Source organism: Camelus dromedarius, chromosome 9, assembly GCF_036321535.1.
Source record: "Camelus dromedarius isolate mCamDro1 chromosome 9, mCamDro1.pat, whole genome shotgun sequence".
Taxonomy (NCBI): Eukaryota; Metazoa; Chordata; class Mammalia; order Artiodactyla; family Camelidae; genus Camelus; species Camelus dromedarius.
In genome coordinates, this window is record NC_087444.1 from 77,032,597 (window position 1) to 77,053,498 (window position 20,902).

General features: G+C 44.3%; 1 protein-coding gene across 4 annotated transcripts; it reads right to left on the minus strand.

Annotated features, from left to right (window-relative positions):
• Nucleotides 1-11,715: 11,715 nt before the first annotated feature.
• On the minus strand, nt 11,716-20,020 carry LOC105103260 (T-cell-interacting, activating receptor on myeloid cells protein 1). Of its 4 annotated transcripts, XM_031457238.2 has the most exons (6): nt 19,710-20,001; nt 15,907-15,942; nt 15,482-15,772; nt 14,860-15,156; nt 13,240-13,375; nt 11,897-12,087 (listed from the first exon to the last, which is right to left on the minus strand). In XM_031457238.2, exons 1-6 carry the CDS (start codon nt 19,741-19,743, stop codon nt 12,036-12,038), a joined length of 846 nt encoding a protein of 281 aa, XP_031313098.1. In that variant the 5' UTR covers nt 19,744-20,001; the 3' UTR covers nt 11,897-12,035. The 4 variants fall into 4 exon arrangements, with proteins under 4 accessions (XP_064345917.1, XP_064345916.1, XP_064345918.1 ...); XM_064489847.1 differs by lacking the exon at nt 13,240-13,375 and having other exon boundaries at nt 11,716-12,087; nt 14,860-15,129; nt 19,710-20,020; XM_064489846.1 differs by lacking the exon at nt 13,240-13,375 and having other exon boundaries at nt 11,716-12,087; nt 19,710-20,012.
• Between the last annotated feature and the right edge of the window lie 882 nt (nt 20,021-20,902).

The following is a 20,902-nucleotide window of genomic DNA, read 5'->3' on the forward strand; positions in this document are numbered from 1 at the left end:
GGATGAGGGCTGCGGCAGGAACTTACCTAGCCTCCACCAATCCCAACAAGGTGTTCAGCACACAGTAGGCCCTCAGTAAGTAATACGGCTCCGTATTTGACGCAAATCAAGCACTGCTCTAGAACGCTGTAAACTGGAGCGGGTCTCAAGCCTATTAATTCCCGCAGGGGATGCGTAACAGGTCGGCCGGGCCCTGGGGACTACAAGTCCCAGCGGCCCGTGCGGCCTGGGCCCGGTTACCGGGCGTCGTGGGGGCGGGACGGAGCCGTGTTTTCTCCCATCGGACAAAATAAGTACTGGAGGATTTGACACAGGGTGGGGGGTCTTTAACAGGCAGTAAGACGTTCATCTGGACGGACAGTGCGCTTTTGCTACGTCTGGACAGCGAAGGCAGGACGCACCCTCCACCACCGACTGGGAAAGGCCCCCGCGGCGCCCCCGACGCGCGGCCCAGGCCCGCAGCCTCGCGCTCGCCCCCCGGGACCCGCGGGCGGAGGGCCCAGGCGCGTGCGCAGTGCGTCCCCGCGCCGCCGGCCGAGCGTGCGCAGTGCGTCCCCGCGCCGCCGGCCGAGCGTGCGTGCCGGCGTGCGCCTCGGTAACCGTGCGCTCCGTCGGCTCGCCTGCCGCCGGGCTGTGCGCGCCGGGGGCCGCGGCCGGTTGGCGGTTTGTGCTAGGAGAGGCCTGGGAGTGTGATTCCTGGGTGGTAGGAGCCCCACACCCGTCGCGTCATGATGAGGAGGAGCAGTGTCCCCAACGGGTGAGTATCAGCCGCGGGCGCCCTGGCGACCACCGGAGTCGCCAGAGGAGTGGCGTTCCCGGGGGAGGGTGCTCCCGAGCCCCGCGGTGGGAGGCGGCCGCCTGCGCCGCCGAGGGGCCCCGGTCGGCTCCGGCGGGCCTGGGCGCGGAGGGGTGCGCGGGCCGGGGGAGGGAGGGAGGGCGCCCCCCGGGCTGGCTGCGCGGGTCCGGGCGCTGGGGGTGGGGACCCGGGAGGCCGGGCCGCCTGGCTCAGCTCCTTCGCTGCCCCTGCCTTGCTGGGAGGAGGGGGTTCTTTGATTTCAGGTGCTTTGGGTGTGGCATCTCAAAGAGCGCCCTAAACGGGCGTGAGGTTCTTTTTCTCTCCAGAGCTTGCTGTTCGTGTAACCAATTTAATACTTTGAAAAGTCTTAAAACAGGACATGCTCACTCTGTGATGTCATTTTTTAAATTGAGTAAATTTGACCTATAACCTTGTGTAAATTAAATGTGTACAGCTGTGGCTTTGACACCTTTCTATGCTGTAGTACGCGGTTGCAGCGGTGTTTAGCACAGGACGTAACTAGACTACGGTGTTACTATGTTCGGTATACTGTGCGTTAGTGCTCTGTGGCTTATTTACTAGTCCTTAAAGATGTCCCTTCATAACCATCAGTCTTCTCCCCCGCCTCCCGGCCCCTGTTAACCACACTCTTACTATGTTTTCTGCAGATTTGACCTTTTTAGTTATATCGTATAGTCCTTGCTTTCTCTGTCTGGCTTGTCTCACTTAGCATAATGTGCTGAGTCCAAACACGTCGCAAATGGCAGAATGTCCTGTTCATGGCTGAATAGTATTTCACTGTGTACGTATAGGGCGTCTTTTTATCCATTCATCTGTTGTTGATCAATTTGAGTTGTTTCCATATCTCGGCTTTCGTGAATAATGCTGTGAGGAATATGGGCATGCAGGCATCTCCTCGAAATCCTGACTTTGGGTATACACCCAGGGGTGGAATTGCTGTATTAAACGATAGACCTGTTTTTAATTTGGGGGGAGACCTCCGTATTATTTTCCATAGCGGTTGGACCAATTTAGATTCCCATCGACCGTGTATAGGGTTTCCTTTCCACCACATCCGTGCCAGCACCTGTGGTTTCTTGTGTTCTTGATGATAGTTCTTCTAACAAGTGTGAGGTGGTAGCTCATTGTGGCTTGAGCTTGCATTTCCCTCATAGTGATGCTAAGCATCTTTTCATGTGCCGTTGGCCATTTGGAAGTCCTCTTTGAAAAAATGTCTACTCAGTTCTGCCCATTTTGTGTGTGTGTGTTGCGGGGAGGAGGTAATTAGGTTTATTTGTTTATATTTAATGGAGGTACTGGGGATTGAACCGAGGACCTTGTGCATGCGAGGCATGCACTCTGCTACTTGAGCTATACCCTCCCCCTAGTTCTGCCCGTTTTTTAATCACAGTGTTTACTTGTCATTAAGTTCTTGACAAAAAATGTCTATGGATATTAACCCCTTATCCAATGATATATGGTTTTTAAAAATGTTCTCCCATTCTGTAGGCTGTCTTTTCATTTTGTTGTTTCTTTAGCTGTGCAGCTTTTTAGTTTGATGTAGTCCCATTTGTTGATTTTCATTTTTATTGTTTATACTATTGGTGTCATGTCCAAAAAAATCATCACCAAACCCAATATCAATGACTTCTTAACTATCTTTAATTTTCTAGGAGTTTTATGGTATCAGGTCTTACATTTAAGTCTTTGATTAATTTCCCATTAATTTTTGAGTGGCGTGACTTGGGGTCCAATTTCATTGTTCTGTGTGTGCTTCTCCAGTTTTCCCAGCACCGTTTCTTGAAGACATTGTCCTTTCCTCCTGGAGTGTTCTCGGCTCCCTGTTGTTTATAGTTGACCATACATGCTGGGATTTAATTCTAGGCTGTCTATGCTGTTCCGTTGGTCTATGTCTATTTTTGTGCCAGAACTGTACTCTTTTTATTACTGTGGCTTTGTAGTACAGTTTGAAATAAGGAAGTGTGGTAGCTCTGGCTTTGTTCTGTTTTCTCAGGATTGCTTTGGCTATTTGGATTCTTTCATGGTTTCACACAAATTTTAGGATTGTTTCTTCTATTTCTGTGATGAACGCCTTCGGTAGTTTTATGGGGATTGCGCTAAGTCTGTAGATGGCTTTCGGTAGTTTGGCCATTTTAACAATATTAATTCTTGGAATGTCATCTGCTTTCCCTTACTTTGAGCCTGTGTTTGACTTTAGAAACCCAGAGATGAGTCTTCTGGAGACAGCACGTCATTGGGTCTTGTATTTTAATCCATCCAGCCCCTCTGTGTCTTTTGATTGGTGAATTCGGTTCATCTACATGGAGGGTAGTTACTGACAGATGAGGACTTGCCCCTGCCATTGTGTCTTTAGTCTTCTGGTTGCTGTGTATCTCCATTGTTTCCTTGTGTGTGTTTCTGTCTGCCATTTTAGTTTGGTGCTTTTCTATGAAATTTTTCTTAGTTTCCTCTTTTATTATGGTTCATGTCTCTGCTCTAGGTTTATGTGTTGTGGTGACTGTGAGGTTTATATAAAACATCTCATAGATGAAATAGTCCTTTTTCTACTAACAGCATCTTACTTATTTGCCTGTATCGGTCCCATCTTCTTCCTCCTCCCTGTCTGTTTTTGTTGTCCTATTATCCCTTTTTGCGTTGTGAACTTGTGGCCAAATTGAAGTCGCTGTGGGTATCTTTACTGCTGCTTCCTTTTTAACCTCTACACTGTGATTAAGTGTTTAACAACCTACTGTGACACAGAGGTTGCAGTTTCCTGATGTGTCTGTTTAACAGCTTACTCGGGGCTTTGTTTGCTTCTGCCTTTTTGTTTCAGGTACAAGAGGTCTTCCCAACACTTCTTGTCAGGCAGGTGGGGTGCTAGACTCTGTCAGCTTTTGCCCGCCTGAGAAAGCCTTCATTTCCGATTCAGATCTGAATGGTGGCTCTGCTGGATGGAGTGTTCTCAGGTGAAAGCTGCTACCTTTCAGTATGTCGTCCTCCTCCACGCTGGCCTGTCGTTTCCGCTGAGGAATCTGCCGACAGCCTAGTCTCTTTGTCGGTTACCATCCTTTATTCCCCGGCTGTCTTTAAAATTCATTCTTTATCTTTGACTTTTGATAGTTTTAATATAATGTGTCTTGGAGAAAGTCTTTTTGCCTCGAGATAACGAAGTGCGGTCTTAGCTTCATGGACTTGTATATGCAGTTCCTTCCCCAGGCCTAGAAAGTTCTCAGCTATTTTTTTAAATAAAATTCTCAGCTATTATTTCTTTAAATAACTCTACCCCTTCTCCTGGGATACCCATTATCCTAATGTTGCCCTTCACAGTGGAGCCAGGTAGCTCTTATAGGATTTCCTCTTTTTTTTTTTAAGGCCTTAGTTCTTTCTCCTCTTTTACCTTTATCATTTTTTAATTTCTATCTTCAGACTCATTAATTCTCTCTTCCGTATGATCTGCTCCATTTCCAGTGCTTTCTAATGCATTCTGCATCTCATTTGTTGAGTTTTTCAGCTCCAGAATTTTTGTCTGCTGCTTTTTTTGAGTTTCAGTCTCTTTGATCAAGTATTCTTTCTGTTCATTAGTTGTATTCCCTGAGCTCACTGAACTGCCTTTCTGAGTTTTCTTTTTTAATTTAATTTAATTTTTTGTGGGGGGCGGGGTAATTAGGTTATTTATGTATTTATATATTTTAATGGAGGAGGTACTGGGCATTGAACCCAGGACCTCATGCATGCTAAGCATGCGCTCTGCCACTGAGCTACACCCCGCACACGCTGAGTTTTCTTGTAGCTTGTTGAGTTTCTTCATGACCGCTATTTTAAATTCCCTAGCAGTTAGACTACAACATTCTGTAACTTTTAAGTTTCTGGAGAGCTGTCATTTTACTTTTGTGATACAGTGTTACTGTGGTTTTTTCGCGGTGCCTGATGAGTTGGTCCTCTGCTGGTGCGTTTGAAGTAGTGAACACCTTTCTTCTTTAGGTAAAGCTTTTTTTTTTTTTTTTTTAACTTGATTCTAACAGTTCAGCAGATTAGTGAGCAGAGGCCTTTTTTTGTTTTTCGGTAGGTGGCGCTATAGCACCGGTTTTTGGTTTGTCTTCCCTGAGCTGCCTCTGCCCACCCTCCCCCCACAGCCTCTGCCAGAGGTGTCACCCAGTGCCCTTGTAGTCACTGCTTGTGCGTGTGGGGTCTGTGGTGTCCTGCTGCTGCTAATGCTGCTGAAGACGTGGCACCTGTGCCGTTGGGCTGGCAGGTGCCTCCACTGCGTCCAGGGTCACCTGGATCTTGGGTACCTCCTCCACTGTTCGGGTTTTACCTCCTCTACGTGATTCAGCCCACCCACCTTTCGATGTACAGACGTGCAGAACTCTTGTTGAGTTACGGATGTTTTACTGATGTAGATTGAAGGGGACAGACGGGAGCATCTCACCTTCCACGATGCTGACATCACTTCCAAGGATTTGTTTACTTTGATTCTAACAGATCGAGAGATGCGTGTTTGGGAGCCTTCCTTTTGTTTTGCGGAAGGTGGTGCTGTAGCACAAGTTTTGAGTTTCTCTTAGCTGAGCTGACTTGCTGCTAAGGTTGGGAGTAGGTGCATTTAAACAGTTGGCAGAGGAAAAAAAGGGATGGCGGCAGAGTCCCAGGAGTTGGGGAGGTGTGTGCTTCGCTGGAGCTTTGGGTGTGCCCACAGCCCAGTAAGGGGAGATCCTCCCCTTGGGGGCTGCCAGAGGTCCGTGGGCAGATCTCTTGCCAGGTGCTGGGACAGACAGCATGAAATGCTTTCCTTCGGTTTTTCATGTCTGCCTTCGTCCCTTTCCGTCCCCTCGTTCCGTTCTGAGAAGAGAGCTCTTCTCAGAAATCCGGGTGTGTCTGAAGAGCCGTGGGACTCTCCAGCTGCAGCCACGTGGCAGGAGGACTTCCACTTTCCACCCCCTCGACTAGAGAGGACACCGGTGCCACCCCTGCTGCCACAGCTCCCTTGGCTGCATAGCCTCCTCCACGGTCCTGTCCACCCACCTTCAGACACACAGACGGACGGTCCATCTAGGACCATACGTAGGTCGCGTGCTGTGTGGAGGTGCTCTCCATCAGTTATGGACGTCCAGGTAGTTGTGAATCAAAGGGGAGAAAAAAGAGAATGACTTCACACCACTGTGATACTGACGTCGCTCTGATTGTAAAAATCTTAAGAGAGTTTACAGAAGTGTGTGTACTTCCGACCTGTTGAATATACATGTGTGGCGTTGCCTATAGGATTCCCTCGTTATCCATTGAATGGCTGCAGGATCTGCAGTGATATCCTCTGTTTTATGACAGATATTGGTGATTCGTGTCTTCTCTGTGTTTACCTTTGTCTTTTCAGAGATTCAGGTTTTGCGGGGGGTTGTTTTGTTTTAAGTCTTGAATCAACTTTAATCAGATATACATTACGTATAACAAAGTACCCATTTTAGGAATATGACTCAGGGAGTTTTGACAAATGTGTACAACCAGGTAAAAACTCAGAGAATCATGTTCTGTTTTGTTGATTTCCTCTGTCATTTTTTTTGTTCCAGGTTTATTGATTTATTCTCTTCTGTTTATTATTTTCATCCTTCTGTTTGTTTTTATTTTAGGTTTTTTTCTTAAGGTATGGGCTTAGAATTTCCCTCCTTTCCAGTGTAAACCATAAACATTCAGCACTGATTTATCTGTATCCTACAAATTTTTACGCTGTATTTTCAGTTTCACTCTCCTCAGTGCATTTTAAAGATTTTTAATGAGACTTCCTCTTTTGACCCCTGGATTATATAGATGTATATTGTTTAATTTGCAAGGGTTCGGCCATTTCATCCTTTTATCTTTCTGTTACTGAGTTCTAGTTTGATTCTGTTATGGTCAGGGAACATACACAGTGTTGGTGCAGTTCTTTTAAATTTGTTGAGGTTTGCTTTATGACTTAGGATGTGGTCTACCTTGAAGATTTCATGGACACTTGAGAAGAATGTGCATTCTCCTGTTGTTGACTGAAGTGTTTGGCAAATGTCAGTTAGAGCCTGTTGGTTGACAGTGTTGTTCAGTTCTTTTACATGTTTGCTGATTGTCTGCCTAGTAGTTTTAGCAGTTACTGAGAGAAGTGTGTTGAAGTTCCCAAATACAATTGTGAATTTGTCTTTTTCACCCTTTCAGTTCCTTTTTTTCCTTCATATATTTTGAAACTTTGTTGTTTGGTGTGTTTACATCAAGGAGTGCTATGCCTTCTTAGTGAATTGACCTTTTTATTCTTATATAATGTCCCTGATTATTTTATTTTATTTTATTTTGCTCTGAAATCTACTTTGCATGTTACCAATATAGATAACTCCTACTTTTTCTATTAATGTTTTTGTGATATACCTTTCAAAAATGAAGGCAAAAATTTTTTTTCCAGAAAAAAAAAGCTGAGAATTTGTTGGTAGAAAACCTGCACTAGAAAAACTGTTAAAGGAAATTCTACAGCTGGAAAGAATACAGTACTATGTGAAAACATGGATTGTGAAGGAATGAGGAGTGACTTCTAAAGCTGAAATACTAACAGTGTATTGTGGAATGTATGACATATGCAGAAGTATAGTGTTTGATCACAATGCTGCAAAATATAGGAGGGGGGAAATGAAAATACACTGTTGTAAGTTTCTTCCACTATTCCTGAGGGGACATCATGCTGTAGAAAGTAGACTATGGTAAGTTAAACACATATATTGTCAGCTCAGAGGAATCACTAAGGTTGAAACAAAGATGTGTAGCTACTAAGCCAATGGTAGAAATAAGGTAGAATAAAAATATGAATGTAATCCAACAAAGGAGAGAGAAAGGAATGAAAGGAACAGATAGGACCAAAAAAAAATTTCAGGACAGTAGATGTAAACAAACCATATCAATAATTAAACTGTAAATAGTTAATTAAATGAATGATTAAATGTAAATGGTCTAAACATCCCAATGAAAAGGCAGAGATTGTGATATTGGATAGCAAAGCAAGTCCTAACCATGCGGCTGTCTACGAGAAATCCACTTTTTTTTTTTTTGCGTTCCTTTCCTCTCCTCCCCCGTAGTGATAACATTCCCCCCCCACAGTAGTCTTCCCAACGCCTGAATTACTACGATGAAGAGAGTAGCACTGATCTAGGAAGTGATGCTCGGTAGTCATAACGATGACAATAATAATAACTCACATTTATTGGCCGCTTACAATATGCCCAGCATTTTAATAAGCACTTTAACATGGGCTCTCAGAAACTCACTTTAGATACACATAGAAAGCTAGTTTAAAAGGTAAAGGCTGAACTATTTACAGTAACCAACACATAGAAGCAACCTAAATGTCCATCGACAGATGATTGGATAAAGAATTTGTGGTACATTTATATGATGGAATACTACTCAGCCATAAAAAAGAAAAATGTCATTTGCAGCAACACGGATAGACCTGGAGATTGTCATACTAAGTGAAGTAAGTCAATGACAAATATCGTATGATATCACTTATATGTAGAATCTAAAAAAAGATACAAGTGAACTTATTTACAAAACAAATTTTTTAAAGAACAAAGCTGATAAAACATCACCTTCAGTTTTCAAAACATTTAAAAACTATAGTAATCAAGACAGTGTACTGTAGACAAAAAGATCAGTGAACAGCATAGAGTCTAGAAATTAATCCATTGATCTGTGGTAAATTGATCAATTTTTAAGAAAAATTCTAAGGTATTCTGATAGGAGAAACAATAATATTTTCAAGATATGGTACTGGAACAATTGGATATCTGTATATTTTATTTTAAATGAACCTCGACCTTAATTAACTTGAAATAGAGTATGGATATAAACGTAAGAGCTAAAACTATGAAAATCATAAAAGAAAACATAGGAAAATAATCTTTGTGACCTTAAGTTGGACAAAGATTTCTTAGATGGGGCACAAAAGCTCAAACCATAAAATTAAAAAAGTTCATAATTATCTTAATCAAAATTTAAAATTTTTCCTCCTTAAAATAAATGTTTTTAGTTAAAATACAAATCTGAGACTGGGAGAAAATATTTGTAAAACATATGTTTCTTATTAGACTTGTGTCAGAATATGTACATTCTTACAACTCAATACCGTCAATATTGCTACTATGAACATTGGGATGCTCTTATCTGTTCGACATAGTGTTTTCATATTTTCCAGATATACACCCAGGAATGGAATTGCTGGATCATATGGTAGTTCTGTTTTTATTTTTTGAAGAACCTCCATGCTGTTCTCCATAGTGGCTGCACCAATTTATTCTTCCCACCGACAGTGCACAAGGGTTCCCATTTCTCCACATCCTTGCCAGCCTCTGTTATTTGCAGACTTTTTGATGCTAGCCTTTCTGACAAGTGTGAGGTGACATCTCACTGTCGTTTTGATTTGATTTCTCTAATGATTGTTGATGTTGAGCGTCTTTTCATGTGCCTGTTGGCCATCTGTTTGTCTTCTGTGGAAAAATGTCTATTCAGGTCTTCTGCCTGTTTTTTTAATCGGGTTGTTTCTTTTTTTTTTTTATGTTGAGTTGTATGAGCTGTTCATATATTTTGGACATTAACCCCTTGTCAGTCTCATCATTTGCAAATATTTTCTCCAATTCTGTAGGTTGTGTTTTTATTTTGTCGATGGTTTCCTTTGCTGTGCAAAAGCTTTTCACTTTAATTCAGTCCATTTGTTTATATTTGCCTTTATTTCTTCTGTCTTAGGAGACAGATCCAAAGAAATGTTGCTGCAATTTAAGTCCAGGAATGTTCTCCCTACCTTCTCTTCTAGGAGTTCTGTGGTTTCAGGTCTTACATTTAGGTTTTTAATCCATTTTGAGTTTATTTCTGTATTTAGTGTGAGGAAATGTTCTAATCTCATTATTTTTCTTGTAGATGTCCAGTTTTCCCAGCACCACTTATAGAAGAGGCTGTCTTTTCTCCGCTGTATATTCTCGCCTCCTTTGTCATACATTAATTGACCATAGATTAAATGCGTGGATTTATTTCTGGGCCCTCTATTCTGTTCCATTGATCTGTGTCTGTCTTTTGTGCAAGTACCGTGCTGTTTTGGTTGCTGTAGCTTCGTGGTATATATAGGCTGAAGTCTGGGAGGGTGATACCTCTAGCTTTGTTCTTTTTTCTCAAGATTGCTTTTCAAATTTGGGGTCTTTTGTGGTTCCACATGAACTTTAGGATTATTTGTTCTAGATCTTGAGACGTGTCATGCATGGGTATTTTCACAGAGATTGCGTGAGATCTGTAGACTGCGCTGGGTAGTGTGGCCACTTTAACCATGTTAGCACTTCTGATCCGAGAGCATGTGGCATCTTTCCGTTCCTTTAAATCATCCTCAGGTTTCCTCATTGGTGCTCCATAGTTTTCAGAGTGTAGGGTTTCACCTCGTTGGCGAAGTTTGTTCCTAGGTATTTTATTCTTTTTGATGTGATTTTAAATGGGATTTTTTTTACTTTATTTTTCTGATATTTAATCATTAATGTATAGAAAAGCAGTAGATTTCTGCATATTAGTCTTATATCCTGCAACTTTGGTGAATTCATTTATTAGTTCTAACAGTTTTTGTGTGGCGTCTTTAGGTTTTCTGTATAGAGTATCATGTCACCTGCCTAACGTCGTCAGCTTCTTGGATTTGATATTGTTACGGATGAATAATGGACCACTGGGGAGAAACCAGGTGAAGGGCTGTACTGTACTATTGTTGCAGTCTCCTGTGAATCTATAATGATTTCAAATAAATGTTAAAGTGAGGATGTGATAGAAGAGTAAAAACATAGTCTAAAATACACATGAGCAGGGAGGGTGTAGCTCAGTGGTAAAGTGTGTGCTTGGCATGCACGAGGTCCTGGGTTCAATCCGCAGTACCTCCATTAAAATAAATAAATAAACCTAATTGCTTCTCCTTCTCCCCCAAAAAACATAAAAAAAATTTAAAATAAATTTTAAGAAATCATTAAAAATGAAGTGTACAATTTTATATGTTCTGAAATATGTGTACTCCATGAAGATGATGAATATAGTGTCAACAGAAGAATTAATCAGTGGTCAATCTAAGAAAGAAATGGAAATTTTAAAAATAGAATAAAATAGACGTGGACAGTCATGCATTAGAGAGTGGGAGCATGGCCCAAAGCTGTTTCACATGGAAAATGCAACAGGAAGGCTGTGGGGTGAGCAACTGCTGTCTATTTGACACACAGCCATACTGACTATAAACCCAGTGTCCTGTCCATTTTGACTGCGTTTGACCAGGCAGCGGCCAGAGGGGTCCATTCTCAGGAGGGTCTATAGCTTTTCCTAATTGGACAGAAAGAAAGAAAAATTCTCCTGATGCCTGAGGCTACTAGGAGCCTTCACACTGAGCAAGCACTAGCCACGTGATGTACAGCCCAGGGAAACCCACAGTTCCCCCACCACCACTGGCGCACTGAAGGATGTGGTGGACAAAGCCCGGCTCTCTAACTTCATCGGACACACAGCGACATCAGCCGTGAGAGGAGGACCTCAGCGGTAATGATGAGAGGAGCAGGACTCGTCCGGGACCTGATGAGAGCCAGCAGAACAGAAGCGAGCAGATGAAATGAGGAATGAAGCCCAGAGGATTGTTTCCCCTACAATTGGAACTCAATTTTCCTACCAAAATCTGCAGAGTCCTAAGAGGAGATGAAAGTTCTGAAATACGAGTGAGTTATGAAAAAGAACCAGATTATTTAGCAGGAAACAACAACAGATCTTGAGAACAAAATATAATGGATCACATTTTACACCTGCACCGGAAATACTGGGCACAACTCGAGAGCAAAGTGATGCTGTTTAAAAGAGTGCGATGCTCTCAAAATTAGGTAAAGCGCTGGGAACGTGTGGAATAACGTTTAAACGATGTGTGATAAGCACAAAAATTTTAATATTTGACAAGTGCTGGCCCAGAAATACAAAATACAGGGGGAAACAATAATGTATGTTATCCCAGAAGCATGGTTTCCCCACTTGTCAATGGAAGAGCAGTTCCTGCTGGTGGAAACCCGCATGCTACCTAGTGTGACGCCAACGTTCTAAGCAATTTTTAGTCATTCTGAGTTTATCAGGTGAGTGTTTTTGCTCATTCCTGTCCTCTGCCCCGGGGAAGATTACAGAAGGAAGAAAGCCATCATCTTGTCCTTCAGGAGCTCTCAATAGAGCTGAGAAAGCTGGTTCCCCAGAGCAGTCAAGATACAGCAGGTCTAGCTTGCTCAAGCACCCATCGTCCTTCTGGGGACCTGTGGACAAGAAAGAAAGAGGGAGGAAGAGAAAATGTTATTGTCCACAGATCTAAACAGAGGTTCTCAACTAGGAAAAATACCCCCATGTTCCCATTCTTAAAAGGTATGATTTTGTTTTCATTCCACAATAATTGAGGCTTCAACTGCCGTTTAACGGGAAAAGAAAAGAGATATGTTCTTACAATGAACAGAACAGTCACACATGCTGAGGAAATGTGTCACCCAAAATGCCATTCATGCCCGTGTGCAAAACACACATCTAATAGTAGAGTTTGGTGTTTAAAGAACCCTGTATCAGTGGCCAGTAGGCACGTGAAAAGATGCTCAACATTGCTAATTATCAGAGAAATGCAAACTGAAACCAATGAGGTGTCACCTCACACCGGTCAGACTGGCCATCAGTAAACAGGCTACGAGTAGTAAATGCTGGAGAGGCTGTGGAGAAAAGGGAACCCTCCTACACTGCTGGTGGGATGTAAATTAGTGCAGCCACTGTGGAAAATGGTATGGAGTTTCCTTAAAAAAACTAAAAATAGAGTTACTGTATGAGCCAGCAGTCCCACTTGGGGGCACATATCCAGAGAAAACTCTAATTTGGAAAGATGCACGCACCCCAGTGTTCATAGCAGCACTATTTGCAATAGCCAAGACATGGAAGCAACCTAAATGTCCACTGACAGATGAATAGGTAAAGAAGTTGTGGCATATGCATGCAATGGAATACCACTCAGCCGTAAAAAGAATAAAATAATGCCATTTGCAGCCATGTGGATGGACCTAGAGATTAGCACACTAAGTGAAGTAAGTCAGAGGACAGATACCATATGATATCACTTATATGTGGGATCTAAAAAAAAATGACACAAGTGAACTTATTTACAGAACAGAAACAGAATCACAGGCATAGAAAACAGACTTATGGTTACCAAAGCGGGGAGGGATAAATTAGGAGTTTGGGATTTGCAGATACTACTATATATATAATAATTAAATAACAAGGACCTACTGTATAGCACAGGGAGCTATATTCAATATTTTGTAATAAACCATAAGGGAAAATTAAAAAAAAAAAAGAAGGACGCTGTATCACTACACCAGCCCATGAAAATGAGAAGTGCTCAGTTTGGGGTGTTTTTTTTTTTTTTTTACCTGACACCCCGTGGAGACTCCTGGCTACAGCAGGCTTCGAGCAGGAAGGCACCTGCAATGACCAGGGCTGCGGCAGCCAGGCCCAGTCGAATGAGGTTCCCCGTGGTGTAGTCCGAGGCTGTGGTACGTGGGGAACCTAGAAGCGAGATGAGCAGCACTGACCATGCAAGGGCCTCCCTGCTTCCCAAATGGATCTGCCAGGCGTGACTCTCAGATGCCCACTTGGTTTTCCCGGCTAGTGGCCCCCTGTACCTACCTTAAAGCTCTAATCACTGGGGGAAAAAAATGGGATTTTATGGGAGTTGTAGTAATTCTCCCTGCATCCTCTGCCCTTCCTGTTCTCCTGCCTTGTCCCTCGGATTTCATTTACTTGCTGTTTGTCTCATTTCCACCTTCCCGTGTTTCCTTTTGCCCTTCTCCCTCCATATATGAGGAATTCATTGTAGGAGCAACACTAAAAATCAAAATTGCTTCACAGAGTGCTGAAATAATTCAGTAGCTTCATGTACATCACCCCCACCTCCAGCACAAAACTTTATGCAGGCAATGAGCTTAAGAAAAATTGAGTTTAGGGGGTGGGAAGGGATAAATTGGGAGTTCGCGATTGGGAAATACTAACTGCTATATATAATACAGATAAACAGCAAGGTTCTTCTCTGCAGCACAGGGAACTGTATTCAATACCTGGTAGTAACCTGTAATGAAAAGGAATTCAAAAAGGAATGTACGTGTGCCTGAAACAGTACGCTGTACACCAGAAATTGATACATTGTAAACTGACTATACTTCCATCTAAAAACTTAAAAATAAATAATTTTTTTAAAAGAAAGATTGAGTTTAGTGGCTAAGCATCTGGACCATGGTGGATCTCAGCTTCAGCCAAGAAGGGCTTAAGCTTGGCACTGGTCTTGGTCCTGAAAGAGAAGCCTGCATTTGCATCTTCCTCCCGACACATGCCAGTTACGGTGACGTTCATCTCTAAACCCATCAGTGACAATGTTCCCCGAAGACAAATCCACAAGGAGAAATTTGTAATGATGCTACCTTGCTCGGTAAGCCTGCTCTTCCTCTCAGCGCGGACCCCACCCAGACCCTAATTCCTCGTTACAAAACGTTTACTGACTACCTGGGAAGACTCGAGAGCATTGAAGAGAATTTACAAAGCTGAGAAAAGGAGAGTCCAGCAAAATTCCGCCAGGAAACAGCGTCATCTCAGAAGCACCCTTACAGCAAGGTCTGTGAGACGGGAAAGGATGTCACAGCCACTTCCCCCCATGCAGAGACTGTGGGAACAGCACTCTGAGAGCAGCAACAAAAAATTATTGGGGATAAAATCACGATTGCCAGAATAAACCAAGCTTAAGAGAGACAGAATTTCTGGTAGAAGGGATTCTGATAATGGGTTGGATCATTTTGAAGAAAAGCATGAGAAATTGACCAAGAATGCACAATAGGGGAAAAAAAAAGGCAAAGGACTGGAAATAAGGAAAGGAAAGATGTTAAAAGGAAATGACAGAACAAGTGATGGAGAAAATGTGAATCAGAGGATGATGGTCGAACACTCACTTATTTAAATTGAAAACAAACAAAAACTTCCTCAAACATCATGCAAAATCTTACCTGTCACCCGGATCGCAAGGTGATCACTGGGGCGGGAGGCCAAGAAAGGGGCCCTTGTCTGGTAGTACACACAGCTGTAGTTCCCTGTGTCACCGATGCTCACATTCTGAAGGGAGAAGTCTGTCTCCTTCCCTGCTGGACTCCGGCGCTGCACGGGCATTGGCGTTCCTGCCTTCAGTAGGGCAAACATTACAGCCACAATTTCAGTGTCTGGCCTCTGGCACTGCAGGGTCACCTCTGCTCCTTCAGTCACAACACCCCTTTGGTGGGCTTGGAGGGAAGGTTTAGAAAAATACCCTGTAAGAGAAGGAGGGCTCTGAGATCACGGGGAGAAGCCTTGGGTCCCCCACTCACCCCTGTTCTCCTGGAAGGAGGCTCTCAGGGAGTGTGGGAATGACAGGTACCTGAGCTCAGCCTCTTTCTACTCGGACTCCAGGAAGGAGCTGCTCCCTCCTACAAGCCCTGGGTAAAACCAAGGCATCAGTTCTCTGCCTAACTTTCTCCGTCTCCCCCTCCCCAACTACGCTGGAGATGGGGACACCCCGCCCCCCCTTCCTCTGGCTCCTCCCTCGTCCCTGTCCCTAGGGAGATCCCACGTCATTCTGAGGCACCCCCTCCTCACCTGTCACCAGTAGTTGCAGGACATCACTGGGCTGTGAACTTATGTGGGGATGGCCTTTTCTGTAGTATTCACAGGTGTACTCTCCAGCATTAATGCTTTTTAGATCCGTCAGGTGAAATTCCGCCTGGCCCTCTGTGGAATCAGGTGATTGCAAGAGCTCCAAGACCTTTCCTCCCTTTCTGAGAACAAAGTTTACATCCTTGGTAGGAGTCGAGCAGCGCAGGGTCACGTTACTGCGGGCAGGCGCCACCGAGCTGGGCCAGGCGCTCAGGGAGGGCTTGGGAGGTGACTCTGGAAGGAAGCAGATCTCGGGACTGGATGTGGTCGACTCACCTGCTCTCAGGAAGCCCGTTTAAAGAAGGAAGAAGGGAAAGTGGAGCCTCTGGGGTGAGGGATCAGGGAAGGTTCAAGGAAGAAACACTCACCATCTCTTCTTAGGTCTCCTTGGCCAACACAGAGCCCTGCAAAGGATCGTCCCTGAGATGCCAGCACCTGCACGGAGCCCACGTCATCTCCCTCCTGGTCCCTGAGGGGCCGTCCCAGCGCTCATGAGTTTAGGAGTTCTCACTGTCCTTTCGCTGGACTCTGGTTTCTGCTCTCACCTCCTCCACCATTTCTCACAGAGTTTCTCCTGTGCTGCTGTCGCCTCCCAAGGCCCCAGGCCCTTTCTCGGTTCCAGACAGTCCCACAGACCCTCCCAGAGTCGCCTTCCACCTGGACCGCTCTTAGTATAGCGTTTCCATTGAAACCTGGGTCAGAGTCTCCAGACTCCTCACCCCCTGCTTGGGGTTGGAGGCAGGAGTCGTGAGAGACTGGGGCAGGGTGGGATATGAGGGTGGCCCCAGCCTACCTGTGATGTATCTCAGACCCTAAGTAGACCTGACTGTCTATGCACAGTCTCATATATGATCAGAAATCCACCATATAAAGGGTATTGGGTGCCTTGAGTGACAAAAATTAAGACAGAACCACTTGGTTGTAATTTCTTAAGAGCGTTCATAGAAGGCTACCTGTCTTACACCATGGGAGACACAAGGTATCACCACCTGTGAGCACCTGGGCGGTGGGGGCTCTGTGCTGCTGACCCCAGCATCTTCCCTGTCTGCACAGGTCCCGGCACATAGTAGGACCGCATCAGGTGCACACTGACCGACTCACAGGCGCCCCAGCGTAAGCACGACTCAGAGAGCTTTGACGGGGATGAGGAAGCGCGCAGCCTTGCTGTAACTGCGCCTTCCTCCCACCAGGTCAAGCCCGCGTCCAAACCTCGCCATGAACCACCAGCTTCCATTTGGTCAGCACAGGCTGGCTCAAAGATGGAGCGGGCCCCATCATTAGAAAGCACTAGTAAAGTCAGCCTCAGCCTTTCCTCTGAAAAGTTTCTGATCCAATCTTTGCCATGATCTCTTTTCATCGTTTAGTACTCCAAGCAGGACAGAGGGCACTGCCTGGTGCCCTGTGACAGGCCCCACAAAATCCAAGTGGATATTCCAGGGGAGAGAAAAGGCAGAGTCCTCCCCTGTCCCATGCTCAGCTGCAGCTACACAGGACCCCAGCTCAGCCATTCTTACCTGTGCCTACACGTCCCGCTGCCCTGGGGGCTGGGGCGAAGTCCAGTGCGTAGCCCAAACCACAAAAGCATTGATTCAGAATCTCCTGGACTAGGGCTCAGGCGCCAAACTTTCAAAATCCCCCAGGTGATACAAGCATGCAGCCAGGGTGAAGAACCACTGCTTTCACCGAACCTGGGAAAGCAGTGCTCGGGACTGCAGCATAGACGCTCAGAGGTGATTCATTTACAAAGACATGGAAGTAACCTGAATGTCCATCGACAGATGATTAGATTCAAAGTTGTGGTATATATACAACAGAATACTACTCAGCCATAAAAAAGAATTAAAATGCCATTTGCAGCAACATGGTTGGACCTAGAGATTGTCATTCTAAGGGAAATAAGTCAGGCAGAGAAAGACAAATATTGCATGATATCACTTATATGTGGAATCTAAAAAAATGATAGAAATAAACTTATTTACAAAACAGAAACAGACTGATAGACATGGACAATAAATGCATGGTTACCAAAGGGAAAGAGGGGAGGGATAAATTAGGAGTGTAGGATTAGCACATACAAACTATATAAAACAGATAAACAAGGACCTACTATATAGCACAGGGAACTGTATTCAATACCTTGTAATAACCTGTAATGGAAAAGAATCTGAAAAGTGTGTGTATATACACACACACACACACACACACACACATATATGTATACACACACATACATACATATATATATATATTTATATACACACATATGTATAACTGATTCCCTTTGCTGTATGCCTGAAACTAACATGACATTGTAAATTAACTGTAATTCAGTTTAAAAATCTCAGTTGTCTTAGAAGCCTCCAAGCGAGAGTGATTACACATATCTGGACCGTTCACGGCCATCCTGCCATTAATGCCTGAATGTAATAGGTACAGGTTTGCCTGAGTGCTGACATCTCTTTAAAATCAATATCAAGCATATTTGCTAACATTATTGTAAGGAAAAGATTGCTGTAACTCAACGGACGTTGGTTAGGCCTGTGTTTCCTCTTTTCCCCTGGTGTGGACTAAGTGGTTTTGTGTCTTAGTAATGAAAGAGAGAAGTTGCCAGGTCTTTGTTGAAATGGCATGGGCCCATCAAAAATATCACGTCCATCAAAAGCATAAATGGATGAACAAAATGTGGTGTACGCACGTAATGCAATACTATTCGGCCATTAAAAAGGGATGAAATTCTCACACATGCTACAACATGAAGACATTAGGCTAAATGAAATTAGACACACACACACACACACACACACACACACACACACACACACACACACAAATATTGTAAGATTCCACTTATATCAAGCACCTGGAACAAATTCTTGAAGACAAGAGAATACAATAGAGGTCGCCGGGGGCTGGGGAGAAAGAGGAAACAGGCTATTGGGTAACAAGTACAGAGTTCCTGTGGGGGATGATGGAAACGGTTCAGGTGGTGGTTGCACAATGTTGTGAATGCACCGCACACTGCTGAAATATATACTTACAAGTGGTTAAAAGAAGATGTTTTGAAAAGTTAAAAGGTTTACAGTTCTTTGGAAGGAATTGTTAGTAGAGTCAGTGCCTAACCAAGTCAAAGGGGAATGAATGATAAAAGTAATAAGAAGAACAAGGGCAGGAGGGTAGAGCTCAGTGGTAGAATGTGTGCTTAGCATGCACAGGGTCCTGGGTTCAGTCCCCACTACCTCCATCAATTAATTAATTAGTTAACAAAGCTAATTACCTCCCCACCAAAACAAAGCAAAATTGTAATGAATTAAAAAAATAAATAAATGAAAGTCAAAAAGTTTAAAGGATTCTTTTAAAAAAAATTGTTTTTTGGAGCTGAACTGTTCTGTACTGAATTTGGCTTCCCTGCATACCACCTGTGCAACGTGAGGCAAGCAACTTCATTTTGCAAAGTCAGATTTGACTCCTAACCTGTAAAAGTGGACCTCGCCCTCCCTTGCAGCGTTGTTGGTTGGTTTGTTTCTGGAGGGATCAGAGTGGTATTTCCCCAACGTGGACTATATCGCACTGTTGCCTGTGATGATTTTAGGTGCAAGGAAGGGTGGTTAAAGCACAGAACGACAGCATGCAGTAAGCGCGCTCAAGGTGCTTTGATATATCAACAAGAAAGCCTGTTTGAAGCTAGCCTCTAGTGTATCTTGATCACGGCTAATTGCCTTTATAGCAAAGAAATAGTGGTTTTCAGGTTCAGAAGCTTGACCAGGAACAGTATCTAGTTAGAATCTCTTAACATTGTTTCCCTCTCGCCGCATTTCCTTTGTGGTTACCTTCTGTTTGACACTGGACTTTTATTTAGGGTATTGATGTAGAGCATCTGACCTAAATATTTTTATTTTGGCAAAAGAACTTTGAGTCAGTATTAAGAAAAACATGACGCCAAGAAAGTACAGGTGGTTCAGCAAAAGTCATGAAGCTGGAACAAGAGTAACTGAAATTTGTTGAGCGCCGGTTTAGAGGTAATGTGCACGTCGCACTCGGCAAGATTTCTGATACATAATATGCACTTAGTCGCCGAAGGTGATATCATTATTTCTCTTTCCAATCCCAATCCAAACCCCTCACCAGTTATCTTATTTTTTACCATCTCAGTGTACCACCCTGGGAGACTTACTGAAGCAGAGGAGGGAAAGTAGTTCAGGAATCATTGTGGCATGTCCGTCTGTCCAGGGATCCGTCTTCAGCTTTGCAGCCACAGAAGGGGGAACAGCTAGAATGGTCACAGCCTCACCCGTTGCCCCAGAACGTGGGCAGTGACATTTTCCTCTGGCATTTCAGTTCCCTCTGCCCATAGTCATCTTCCGGAAACATGTTGATGCTGCTGATTGCAACGCATTTCTAGCACAGGACGAGCTCAGCTCACAGAAAATCCTCATCCTTCTCATTCAGATGTCAGGTGTCTAAGTCCGTAACCCCCCAAATGCCTAAGGCTTGAGCCTGAAGGGTTCCTGCTGAGGAGGTGAAGGCACTTCACTGTTGAGAATATTGGAAATAAATACCCAGTTTGCTAGACACTGCCCACAGGCTAAGAACTGAGGGCTGTGGCCAAGTAGCCCTTTTCCTCCCTGTGGCAGTGAGAGTGCAGGTGGTTAGGGAGACTCAGAGAACCCAAATGGCAATGCTGATGAGCCTGCTGTGTGTAGCAGTTAGAAGATACAGTATAGCAGTGATGGAGTCCTCCCTTGGTATCCGAGGGGCAGTGGTTCCCTTGCTCAAAGACACGAAAGTCGGAGAGGCAGGTGCGGGTGTTGGAACTCAGCTCTGTCTCAAAAGCCCGTTCCCCTTCCAGAAAATCATCTGAAGCCCCCCATGTCACCCCATGTGAAGATGTCTCCTTGCTCAGGCACTCCGTGGAAGAGTGCTCAGAGGGGTCTGTGTGCCCCTTTTGCTGTGTAACAGTATCTCTTGCTGTGTAACAATATTGTCCCAAACTTGATGGCTTGAGCAGCACACATTTATTATCTCAGTTTCTTTGGGCCAGGAGTACAGGCACAACCCAGCAGGATTCTCTAGGGGCTGCAGTCAAGCGGTCAGCAGAGCTGGGGTCTAATCTGAAAGCTCAACCAAGGAGGGATCCGGTTCTGAGTGGCAGTGTAACTCTGACCCCCAGGACCCAGGGCTAGCACAGGTTAAGGGCATAGTGCCCACAAGAGACCACCTTCGCTTTAGACTCCAGCTGCAAGTTCAGGTGTTCCTGGGGCCATCTGCCCTTCTGACCAGCTGCCTGCAAACTTGGAGGTTCCCACTACCCTCCTCAGATTCAAGAATTTACTAGAACCACTCAAAGAACTCAAAAAAGCCCAATAC